General features: G+C 39.3%; 1 protein-coding gene across 1 annotated transcript in view; it reads left to right on the top strand.

The window, feature by feature from the left end:
• The window catches only part of CNTNAP2 (contactin associated protein 2), a 2,507,009-nt gene extending 2,495,026 nt beyond the window's left edge, over positions 1-11,983 (top strand). The window contains exons 23-24 of the mRNA XM_082257542.1: positions 2,719-2,793; positions 11,152-11,983. Coding sequence (XP_082113668.1) covers positions 2,719-2,793; positions 11,152-11,351 — 275 coding nt within the window. The 3' untranslated portion in view covers positions 11,352-11,983. The remainder of the gene's footprint in view (positions 1-2,718; positions 2,794-11,151) is intronic.
• The last annotated feature ends 349 nt before the right edge of the window (positions 11,984-12,332 follow it).

The following is a 12,332-nucleotide window of genomic DNA, read 5'->3' as shown; positions in this document are numbered from 1 at the left end:
CCGAATCGCAAAATACCCCCTGGTCAGGAAGGGGGTAAAATCTTCCGGGGCTTATTAAGGAGCACTAAAAGGTCCAAACGATATCTTCAGAGAGGATTACCAGTCAATCATAAGCAGCTTTATTAAAGTATATTTGGCATTGGCATACATATATATTATTCGGCAGGCTTTGCCATCACTGATTGCGACCAATGCAGGCCCATGGGCCCACCCTGCAACCACGTGAAGCATGTGATTGCGGTGAGGTTATGTAGCATTTAAACCATTAAATCGGAAGGTGAGGAGGCAACATTTTTCCCTGCACCACCTGTTTTTATGAAAAAGATACCTCTGCTGTATATTGTGACATGTCAAGAGTTTAATATTGCAGACCTGTACAGATATGATCTAGGATTAAACATTAAGCTATTTGCAGTAACCTTCACATTCAGTGGCAGGACACAACACTCAAATCTCTCATTCAAGGTGCCCTTATATTTATCTTCTACAAGTAAGCAGGGTAATGTCTCTTTTGCATTCATGCTCTGTAAAGCACAACAACTCGCTGTGTTTTTTTATTTCCGAAGCGTGTATGTGTTTAAGCATTTAGTTACTTAGATACAGAACGTAATTCATCCCACGAGTATGTTGATTATCCCTCAGGTGTGATTTTGTCATCAGTATGTTATATAATACTCTGCATAAGTTCACTACTTTTCAAAGATGAAATTTAAGAGATTGTCTCAAACCCGTCTTTGGTTTTGTAATGTTACACTATATTGTTACACCTACCTTTACACACACATGCACTTTAATGGCATCCCAGTCTTAGTCTGTAGGGTTCAATATGGAGTTGGCCCACCTTTTGCAGCTATAACAGCTTCAACTCTTCTGGGAAGGCTGTCCACAAGGTTTAGGAGTGTGTCTATGGGAATGTTTGACCATTCTTTCAGAAGCGCATTTGAGAGGTCAGGCACTGATGTTAGAAAAGAAGGCCTGGCTCGCAGTCTCTGCTCTAATTTATCCCAAAGGTGTTCTATCGGGTTGGGGTCAAGACTCTGTGCAGGCCAGTCAAGTTCTTCCACCCTAAACTCGCTCACCTATGTCTTTATGCACCTTGCTTTTTGCACTGATACGCAGTCATGTTGGAACAGGAAGGGACCATCACCAAACTGTTCCCACAAAGTTTGGAGCATGAAATTGTCCAAAATGTCTTGGTATGCTGACGCCTAAAAAGTTCCCTTCACTGGAACTAAGGGGCCAAGCCCAACCCCTGAAAAATAACCCAACACCATAATAACCCCTCCACCAAATGATTTGGACCAGTGCACAAAACAAGGTTCTTGTGAGTGAGTTTGGGGGGGGGGGTGTGACTTAACTGGCCTGCACAGAGTCCTGACCTCAACCCGATAGAACATCTTTGAGATGACTTAGAGCGTAGACTGCGAGCCAAGCCTTCTCGTCAAACATCAGTGCCTGATCTCACAAATGCGCTATTGGAAGAATGGTCAAACATTCCCATAGACACACTCCAAACCTCATGGGCAGCCTTCCCAGAAGAGTTGAAGCTGTTAGAGGACTAAGACTGGGATGCCAATAAAGTTTATGTGCGTGTAAAGGCTTCCCAACACTTTTGACAATATAGTGTATGAACAGTTATCCCCGCTATTTTATCTACAGACTTAGGCAAAGGGGTATAAATATTTGAGTTTAAATTTGGGATGATCCATTGACAGAGGCAGTCTTTCTCCACCATGAGAAAGATTTAAAGAGTAACTCTGGGTGATCTATTTACATTACAAGGATGTTAACAAACTTTGTTGCAGAGTCCTTAACCTTTTGTTATTCTGAAAAAAAAAATCCCTGTGTGCTTCTCTGTTTCCATGTGGTAAGTGAATCTAATGGGCGTGTTTTTATAATTATCAATCAGCTCCTGCACCTGCAGGGCTCCAATGAGGAAAACTGCAGGGTCTGCATCCCTTTAGACTTGATTTCCATTGGGAATATCTCACCAAAAATTACATTTTTGTTGCAGGGGATGCCTGAAATCTTATTTGTATCTTAGTATAGACTTCTGGGAAAATCAATGAACCAATCACACAAGCAGGAAATTATGTCTGTACGCATTATGTGTACAGAACATCTCCAGGTAGCCATATTGCATTGCATTTACAGAAAATTACAGAGCTGTAGATTGAAAAGGAAAAATAATTTATAATAACATTCAATTACAATATGACTTCTACACCATATAAAACCATCTCAGTGTGCCAAAAACCATAGTTACCCCTGCCTGACTAACATGAATAGTGTACAGTATATGCACTGAGCTGAGGATGGGACTTGGCACTGAGAATCATGGCAGGTCTTGTCTTCAATTTTACATCTTCATACATTTCTATGGTCTCTATATAACTAATGTGTTGTAAGCCTGACTAAATCATTAAGTGGGTTTACAAGAGCATAACAAAAGGTGGGGAATCTGTGTATTAGGGCTCATGCCCACTGGTACACTAGTTCTGAGATCAATCTTAAAGCCTGGTGTTCATGGCGTTACCAACTACAGTTACAGGACTATAGTTCTGATTCCTGCAAACGCAGAACAAACAAGCCGATTAACTTGATGCCTTATTGTGTCATTTGAGCAACTGAATTCCTAACACATATTAATAACCAACCTATAATAGTTTGTTTTTGAATTTTTAATTATATCTTCATTTTCAATTTTATTCCAAACAGAGACTGCCAACTTCCCGAACAATGAAGGACAAGCTATTAAAGATGGCGTGAACAGAAACTCTGCAATCATTGGAGGTAAATGAAGGAAATGTTAATTATTGTTCCTTTATTTGAACAGTGATAACAACACTTTAGTCTCAGCATATCCTTATGATAACTTTACTTTGGGAGTAGTGATATTGTTATATATATTTAAAGAGGAGTTCCAGTCTCCAGTGAAAAAAGTAAAAGTCAGCAGCGATAAAAACAACTCACCTGTCCTGCAATCTAGTGGTTTGCTCAGCCCCAGTCGGTTTCACCAGCTGTCTTCTTTTCTCGGCACCAGCATCCTAAATATTGGCATCTAGCTGTGACAGCTTCTGGCTTCACAGCCGGGTGCCCACTGCGCATGCATGAGCAGCGCCGCGCATCGTGAATGGTGGATGCAGTCTTCCAGGACCTGTCACATGTCCCAGAAGACTGCAGGGGGAGAGGGAAGAGAACTTCTACTTCCAATTGCCTAGGCGATTGGAGCGGAAGTGGGAGTTGGTACCTGTCAAAAGACCTGGGTTTTCTCTACTGCAATTACGAAATACGAAAAAAAAGTAAAACAAACATGCGCTCAATAAAAAATAAAAGTGAATAAAGTGGCAGCTAACACAGCTCAATAGATATACCCATATACAATAAACAATAAAAAGTGCAGCGCTCACAAGAAATGTTGAATCATAAATGACAAATAAACAGTGAATCATGCATGATCATAATGTGCAATATAATCAAATCAATATCTTCACAATTTCTTAATAAAAAGATAAAATATAGTACCATAAAAAGTCCAAGTGATAAAAAAATATTATAATGAGAATATCAGAGAAAAAAGTCCAATACTGTGGAAATTCAAATGGAAAGGCATATAGAAAGCACCACCAGTCCCAGCATGCGTGAAGAGCAATCTCCAAAGGAAACTCCAATATGTGCAAACGCCACACCAAACACTGAAGCGGATGGCAGCTTACCGAAACAAATGGCCTCCAAATCAAGGGAAAAGCCAAAAATGCTAGGCAGAATTAATATCCAAAGTATATGGAAGCATCAGTAATACTCAATCAGCTGAACATTGATGAGGCATTGGGATTCCGATATGCATGGATAAAAAAGGAGTCATAGCATAATTCAAAACAGATCAATAAATGTATTAAGAGATTAGTGCACTTACAAACATCGTAGTATAAAAGCATGTAACGAATCCAGAAAAAGATCAGAGCTGCAGCATACACATTCTAAAGGACTGGCCGGAGAAGCGTGGTGACGTCACGTCTGGTCCCACCCAACCCGTTTCATCACAAGATTGACGTCATCAGGGGTGACGTCACCACGCTTCTCTGGTCGGTCCTTTGTAATGTGTATTATTTCATCTTTTTTTAAAAAATATTGTGAAGATATTGATTTGACTATATTGCACATTATGATCATGCATGATTCACTGTTTATTTGTCATTTATCATTTAACATTTTTGGTGAGCGCTGCACCAAAAATGTTTAATTAAGAAATACTACTAGGTCCAGACCAGTGGTCCTCAGGGCACAGTAACAGGCCAGGTTTAAAGTATTATCTTGGGGGAGATGCAGACTGGAATACTTCAATCAGTGAGCAGCAAATTATACCACCTGTGATATATTTCAGTATTTTCTTGCAAACCTGGCCTGTTAGAGGGTCCTGAGCACCGGAGTTGAGAAACACTGGTCTAGACCATGCCCCCAGTCTGTGACTGTACAGAGAAGCTACGGAATGGTGAGCTCACCTCTCAATCACTCTGCTCTCTCCTCCTATCAGTAAGTTCCTTTTTAGCACATGATCAATCACTGCAGCACACTTGACTCGCTCCTTGTGCTGCTTCTCCTTCTCCTAGAGTGCTAAGGCATAGAGGACTGCAAGAAGATACCAGGTCAAAGTCAGGCACTTACTCTCCATGCATTTCAAATATATTTGTTGTTTTAATATTCAATACAGTCAAAATAACACACAGTGCAGAGCAATATATAAGAAAAATGAAAAATATCAGCTTGATGGGATAGCAGCAGGTGACGTCATCTACTGTGGCTCCTGAGGTGAGGTGAGGACAGGGACACCCCAGGCCCTTGCTGTCAGCCACATTGTTTGAAGTGTGAACTCAGCCTTAAAAAAAAAAAATATATATATATATATATAATGTTAGGGGGTTCTAAGATATTTCTAGCAAAAAATACTGATTGTTACATGTAAACAAAAAGTGCCAGAAAAGGCCTGGTCTTCAAGTAACACGATAATGTGCTATATTAACACCTATATTCTAAATGGGACTTAACATAGACGTAAGCCCAATCACTGAAATCCTATATAATTTTTAATTAAAGCGATATTAAAGGCAAACATGTTATACCTAAATAAAAATTGTATAAATTCTGCTCTAAGATATCTAAGGAATATAAAGGCTGCTGGCTACCCTTAATAACCCAAGGGGTATAACAATATGAAAAAGGAAAGGTAAAGTGGCGCTGCCTAAAGGTAAAGTGTCGTATGTGCAAAGAAGAAAACCTTGTATACAAAAATACATAGTAGCATAACATGTGAATAAAGTGTCATATGTGCTCAAATGTAACCATACAAATATTGAATAAAAAAATAAAGTGCAAAGTGCAAATTAATTATAGTACTTAATAAATGCAATTATTACAATGCTAAAAATTATTATTATACTAAATCATGAATTGATATCATCATCAAAGGATATATAGGAATAAAAATTAAGTGTATCATCCAATAGTCCCAATATTGTGCAAAGTCCAAAAACTCGTGCAAAAAATAGTTCGTAATTTTGATGGTGTGGAAATCACTCTGTGCAAGCAGGTGCAATTGTGCTCCCCCAATTGGACCACACTCACCAAATGGAGGTACCCCAGGGGGGTCACAGGTAAATAGCCAGCAAAGTAGAGTTGGACCTCCCCAGCCACTGTGGTACTGACCCACACAGATAGACTCTCAGCCCACGCTTGTTATAGGTAGTTCCTATCCAACGTTAATGTAAGTGGGGGATGCTCCTGGATCAGTGGGGGATGCTCCTGGATCAGTGGGGGATGCTCCTGGATCTTTGAAGAGTCGAGAAGAGATCAATACTTTCTTCCTCACCAGGGTGCCAGCCCGGAAAATGAGAATGAAGGTCACATTGATACTTCTGAGTTTTGGTGATGGTAGCGTCTTGTATAACTCCTTAGCTTGCCTTCCTGTTGGCAGCCATTTTTAATGAAAGAAATATTAAAGGCCCCTCCCTCCCATCGACTGCACCCATAGCATATAGCTTGCAATGGGAGCACCCAAGGGGCTTACTCCCAAGCCGCTGCTCTGCATGTCCATTCACACACAGAGCCGCAGATCGGCCCCGCCCCCTCTCTCTTCATTGGCTCACTGGCTGTGATTGACAGCAGTGGGAGCCAATGGCTCCTGTTGCTGTCTTAGCCAATGAGGAGGGAGAGTTCCTTGAGAGCTGAGGCTCTCGCGCACATCACTGGATCACAACAGGGCTCAGGTAAGAGTTAGGTGGGGCTGGGGGGTGCTGCACAGAGCCTTTAGAACCACTTTAATGTAATGCTAATTGTAAAAGGAATATCATTCTAAAACTATTTTCAACCTTTTTTAATCAACAGCTCTGATTAAAATATTTGCACAAGCACTTCTGCTGAAAAGGTGACAATGCTTTTTTCCTGTCATGCAATAGCTTTCCTGGGTAGGGATGAGCTCAGACATGTACGGCCACGAGTCCGAACCTGACTGAGCTATCCAGCCTGAAAGCTGTCAAAGTCAACAGTCAATCACAGGCAGCAGAGGCATTCACTGCCCTGCAGCCAAACGTAGGCAAGGGGATTGTATATGTGCAGCCGTGGGGTGGGGAATGCCTCTGCTGCTTTTCACTGCTCCTAGGTTGTCACCCTGTCATATCTGCTTCTAGTGGAGACTTTTTCAATGATCATTCCCAAGTCATGCCCAGTAGCTGCAATGTTTTTGTGCTGAACAAAAAAAATATGTTTTTCAGATTAAAATATCCTCATTGATTGAATAGCAAGTATAATGTTACTTGCCCCCTAAGCACTGATCTAATGCTTGAGGAAAAAATATCCATTCTATCCAAAATAATAATCCTTCTTCATTTTTAGAATGCGCTGTGCGGCTACTGGTTTTACAAATGCCATAAAATAAAGAGGTTTGACCTTAACACGAGCTGGCTCACTAAATCACAGTGCATACAATCCAGGCAATTGTAGAGCAATGAGAAGTTTTGGTAAATAGAGCTGGGCATCTGCACAAGGATATTTGAATTTATTGTTGAGTTTAAGTGGAGACAGCGGTGGCTAACATTAAAATAATGGATGAATATGATAGCTGCCTCAGGCATGACATTGGTGCTGTGAGATGAGCAATGAACAGATACCTGTCACAACTCAGATACAGAGTTGACATACGGCTGATATACAATATACACCTTGCTCACGCTGTAGCTGATGCAGGTGATTTATGGACACATTGGATTGCCTTTTATAAATACAAGTATATTCCCCTGTGACAGAGGGAAATCTGCAATACTACTGACTTGCTACTGGATTTATGTTATGTTAAGGGAGTACAATGATGAACTTTGTTGGGGCCCTAAGTAGGACAGTCATTATCCCAGTTGTAGTAAATGGTTTATCACAATATTACAGATAATTAAAGCTTAAATCCAGGAATTCAGCCACTTTGATAAATGTGCAAGCATACTATGAGTTGGGTCCAATGAGGTGCATGCCAACTCCTAGACCTATCTCTATTATTTACATCCAACATATTTTTGGCACTCCCAGAGGAGTCACTCAGGGCACTGAAAGGAGAGAAGCGCACAAAGTTGCTATAGTTGCCCCTCCCCTCTGCTGCACATTCACAGAAGCCTTTGTTTTTTTAATGATGTCACATAATACAAAGGCTTCTGTGATTTAGCAGGAGGAGGTGGGGGGCTCCATTGACACTGCACTAGAAGGAGCTTAGATAAGAAGGTCCAGGTCTGAGCTCTTGAAGCTGTCTTCCAGGAGCCCCAAAAACCTGTCAGATATAAAAAATAGAGATAAGTCCACGAGGTGGCATGCACCTTGTTGGCCTTAACTCATATACTGTATGCCTGCACTTTTTACAAAGTAGCTAAGTTCCTGGAGTTAAACTTTACATGTGTGAAAACTGGAGGATGATTTACTATTAAATTAGATTATTCACTTTGCTAGGGAAGTTGCACTTTGCAAGGGAACTATCCCCAGGGTTTAGTGAAGGAAGTAAAGTTTTGCAGACTTACATTATGCAAACACATGCAAGCAAAAATGCTGTTTTTTAAATTTTCCTTGCATTGGCTACACTTTGCAAAGTGAAATTTCCCCGCATTGGCTAAGCTCTGGGGAAGATGTCTTTACAAAATGTAAATTCCGTTGCAAAGTGAACAGTCTAGATATCTTTAGTAAGTCACTCCCTTTGTACATTTGTATACCTTCTAACTTTCTGAGATGAAGTATGTAGATAAAGAACACACCCCTGCCAAGCCCCTGGTTAAGAGGAACACAAATACATGCCAAAAAGATTGTTAATAAATGCAAGTGCTTTTTTCACTTCTAATTTTCCTGCAATCATTTAGAAGTTTGGTGAAAGGTTTAGTGTAAGTTAACACTTTTGGTGGTTAAAAAGTACATTTTATTTGCAGAGATCTGTACATCAGATAAGAAAGAAGGATAACTAAGGTGGAAAAAGGGACAAAGGGATTTGGGCTCCAGAAAAGGGACAGCTTTTTTAAATGAGTGACAGTTGGAAGCCATGCATTAGCTGCTAAGTATGAAAGAATTCAAATTTATGTCCATTATGAAGTAGCTAAAAACATGGCTTTATACAACAAAATAACATGTTTATAAAATTGGAGTTTTGTGATGAGATACTCATGTTCAATGCCAAAGGATGACAGCAATATCCTTGAAAGTACAAGATGCAAAGACTACATGAATTACGTACAAAGAAAACACCGGCTGATTCATAGCTATAGTAACAATAGATGTTGAAGGCTATCATATAAATGCTATGATTCTGTGGAAATATACAGGAAAGTGGTCCATAACAGCTTCTGAGAAAACACATAGGGGAGATATACTAAAACTGGAAAGTGCAAAATCTGGTGCAGATGTGCATGGTAGCCAATCAGCTTCTAACATCAGCTTATTTTATTAAGCTTTGACAAAAATAACTGGAAGCTAATTGGTTTCTATACAGAGCTGCACCAGATTTTGCACTCTCCAGTTTTGGTAAATCAACCCCATAATGTGATGTTGAGGTTCTTGTGAATTTTCATTGTGTTTTGATGTTTTTATCTGTTTTTATTTGCTGCTAATCACTAGTTGCTTCAACTACTACTGAATTATTAAAGTGTCTCCTTTGGGCAATAAAAACAAAATAAAATGATTTTAACCCCATTCCAGCTAAAACTACAAAAAAGGCGGCTACACTTTGAATGTTCTCTGGAAAATCCAAAATGTGCAATTCATTCCCGCAGCAGGTTGCCCTCTGAAAAAAAACACAAGTCCATCTAGTTCAACCAATAGAAAAAAAATACATAAAGAGAATAAATAAATAAATAGAAAAGCTCTATATACAGAGCCCTATGTCTACAGTTGATCCAGAGGAAGGTACCACCCCCCCCCCCCCCATCCTATAAAGAATGGTCCAGTTTGCTCCAGCAGAGGGATTACATTTCTTCCTGATCTCTCAAAAGACAATCAGATATTCCCTGAATAAATAATATCTGGTGTTATTACCTATGTATATTAATATCCAAGTATACTTTGTGCATTTATGAATGCCTCCAACTCTTTTAGTAAAACACTCAGATTGGGAGAAAATTTATGTCACCACATGGTGAAACCATGGACATATGATATTAAGTCTGTGCCACGTCCTGAATTTTAGTCACAATAGAGATATACCACAAAAAAAAAAATGGACTTTGAAGGCACTTTAGCTACAACATAATTAAAATGTAACTATCTTTATTATACACATAGGTAAAAATCCATATTGTACAAATAACTATTATTATACAGGATTTATATAGTGCCAACAGTTTATGCAGTGCTATACAACTTGAGGGTAGACAGTACAACTACAATACACTTTAATACAGTAGGAATCAGAGGACCCTGCACATTATAGCTTAAAATCTAAGAAGGAGGGTCAAAAGATATGGAAGTAATTAATGTGGGGGGATGTGATGATGGAGAAAATAAATGTACAGTTATTAGGTCGGGGCTCGATAGGCTTCTCTGAAGAGATGGGTTTTCATGGATCGTCTGAAAATGGACAAAGTGGGTGCTAGGTGGACAGATTGGCGTAGACTAGAGCAATCCAGAGGATGGGAGAGGCTCGGGAGATGTCCTGGAGGCAAGCATGGGTCCTGGGAGGAACAAGGGAGCTAGAGGGCAGGAGGTCATGGGAGGAACAAAGAGAACGATTTGGTTGGTATTTTGAGACCAGGTTTGTGATGTAGCTGGGGGCCAAGTTATGGATGGCTTTCTAAGTTATGGTTAGTATCTTGAATTTAATTCATAGGTTGAGTGGCAGCCAATGGAGTGATTGGCAAAGAGGGGTAGCAGACACCAAGCGGTTTGTAAGGTGGATGAACCTGGCAGCAGCGTTCATGATGGACTGAAGGGGGGATAAATAATGCAACTATACATACTGTAGATACTCTTAAAACATAGATCTCCCCTATGTAAGGTTGACTGAGCCCATGAATGTAACTATTGGTAGATTTGGAACAGACTAGAAACTGTCAATTGGTCGGACAACCTCGGGCCTCTAGATCCAGCTCGAAATGTTTTGCGACTAAGCGCTTCTTCGGGAGCTTATGACAATATCTTAATGAATAAAAAATATTCAGTCACTACACATCCATAGTAACATTAAACCATATACAGTATATACTATCTATTATTCTCAATACTTTATTGAAAAAGTAAGTAAGGGGCAAAGGTCAAAATGATGTTAAAGAGAGGGGGGGTTTACTAAAAAAACAATCTACTGAGCTGGTCAGAATTATTTCTCGAGGGAGTCTATTCCACATATAGTGACTGATAGAGTGAGTCTCTTTGGGATGCTTTAGAAAATGTAATGATATTGAAGCTTACATTTCTTCAACTAAGTTTTTCATTTGAAAAGCAAGTACTGCACTTTCAAAGTATTTCAATTTCAAGTATGTCAATTATTTTCATTGACAGAAGTTTATTACAAAAAAAAAACAGAAAAGAAAAAAAAAAAGGATTTGTGGTTTAATAGGACAAGGGTATGACGATGCAATTATTTATTTAAATACATGCATTTTTGGTGCTTTGTAAAATAACATTGGGTTCATGTCCCTACAGGTATCATCGCAGTGGTGATCTTTACCATACTGTGCACCTTGGTTTTCCTGATACGTTACATGTTCCGCCACAAGGGGACCTATCACACCAACGAAGCTAAGGGAGCTGAATCTGCAGACAATGCTGATGCTGCCATCATCAACAATGACCCTAACTTTACTGAGACCATCGACGAGAGCAAAAAGGAATGGCTAATCTAACTGTGGTCACATCGGTGGCAAAAGAATGGGTTCTGGTGTGTAGAGAGGGACTATGTCTTGCCAGTGCTCGGCTCCAGACTTATCCTCACAAGACCGTTACAGCCAGGTGGCCCCTGAAGGGCCAAACACAACACCGACAAAAAATTGCAAATTCATAAACTTTGATGAAAGCATTTGTTTTTTTTTTGTTTTTTTTTTTGGTTTATGTTTACCTTTGGTTTTGCTCCTTCTCTATCTCCCTGTCCAAAACAAAAATATGAAATATCAATTTTTAGCGTTTTAGCCTTGGTTTGGATCTGTCAGTTATATCTGAATTTTTTTTTGTGTGTGTGTTTAGAGGCAATCTAAATACTAAACGAAGTTAAAGGGTCAGTTTTATAAAGTTTTATAAGCCCTTGAAATATTAACTTAAAGAAGCCAATATATATTATATACACCAACTGTTATATATAAACCTGTGTAAGTGTTTATATATAATCTGACACACAAACCATGTAATTGTCCTCAAATTCATCTACTTCCTTTGTCCTTTATATATCAGAAATACTTTCATTGCATGCATAGGCACTGCGGTAACTCAGAATGGTTTAGGTTGGAGCATTACCATGCCAATAAAGAATGTATTTGCCATTTTTTTAGAAGTTGTTGCTATATTCGAATACATTTAGGGATAGACAACCTGTGCTACTAGTGTACAGACCATAGATGGAACTAGAGGTCAGCCATAAGTTGCCTAACCCTAAAAATGGGGACTATGCACTAAGGTATTCTTGGTGTAGTAAAATCAAAATGTTTGAATGGTACACATTGCAAAAGAAAAAAAAATATTATGAAATATATTGCACCTTTTTTTCTGGTACAATGGCTTATGCATCTTCTTTTTTGTCTTCATAAAAATATTTAACAGAGGATTTTCTAAAGTGAAGTGATATAGAACAATCAGTGTTTGTTTCAAACATCCAATCATGTGCAGAAGCTTTG

Source organism: Pelophylax lessonae (assembly GCF_965119305.1).
Source record: "Pelophylax lessonae genome assembly, chromosome: 5".
NCBI lineage: Eukaryota > Metazoa > Chordata > Amphibia > Anura > Ranidae > Pelophylax > Pelophylax lessonae.
This window is presented reverse-complemented; position numbering and strand designations above follow the sequence as displayed.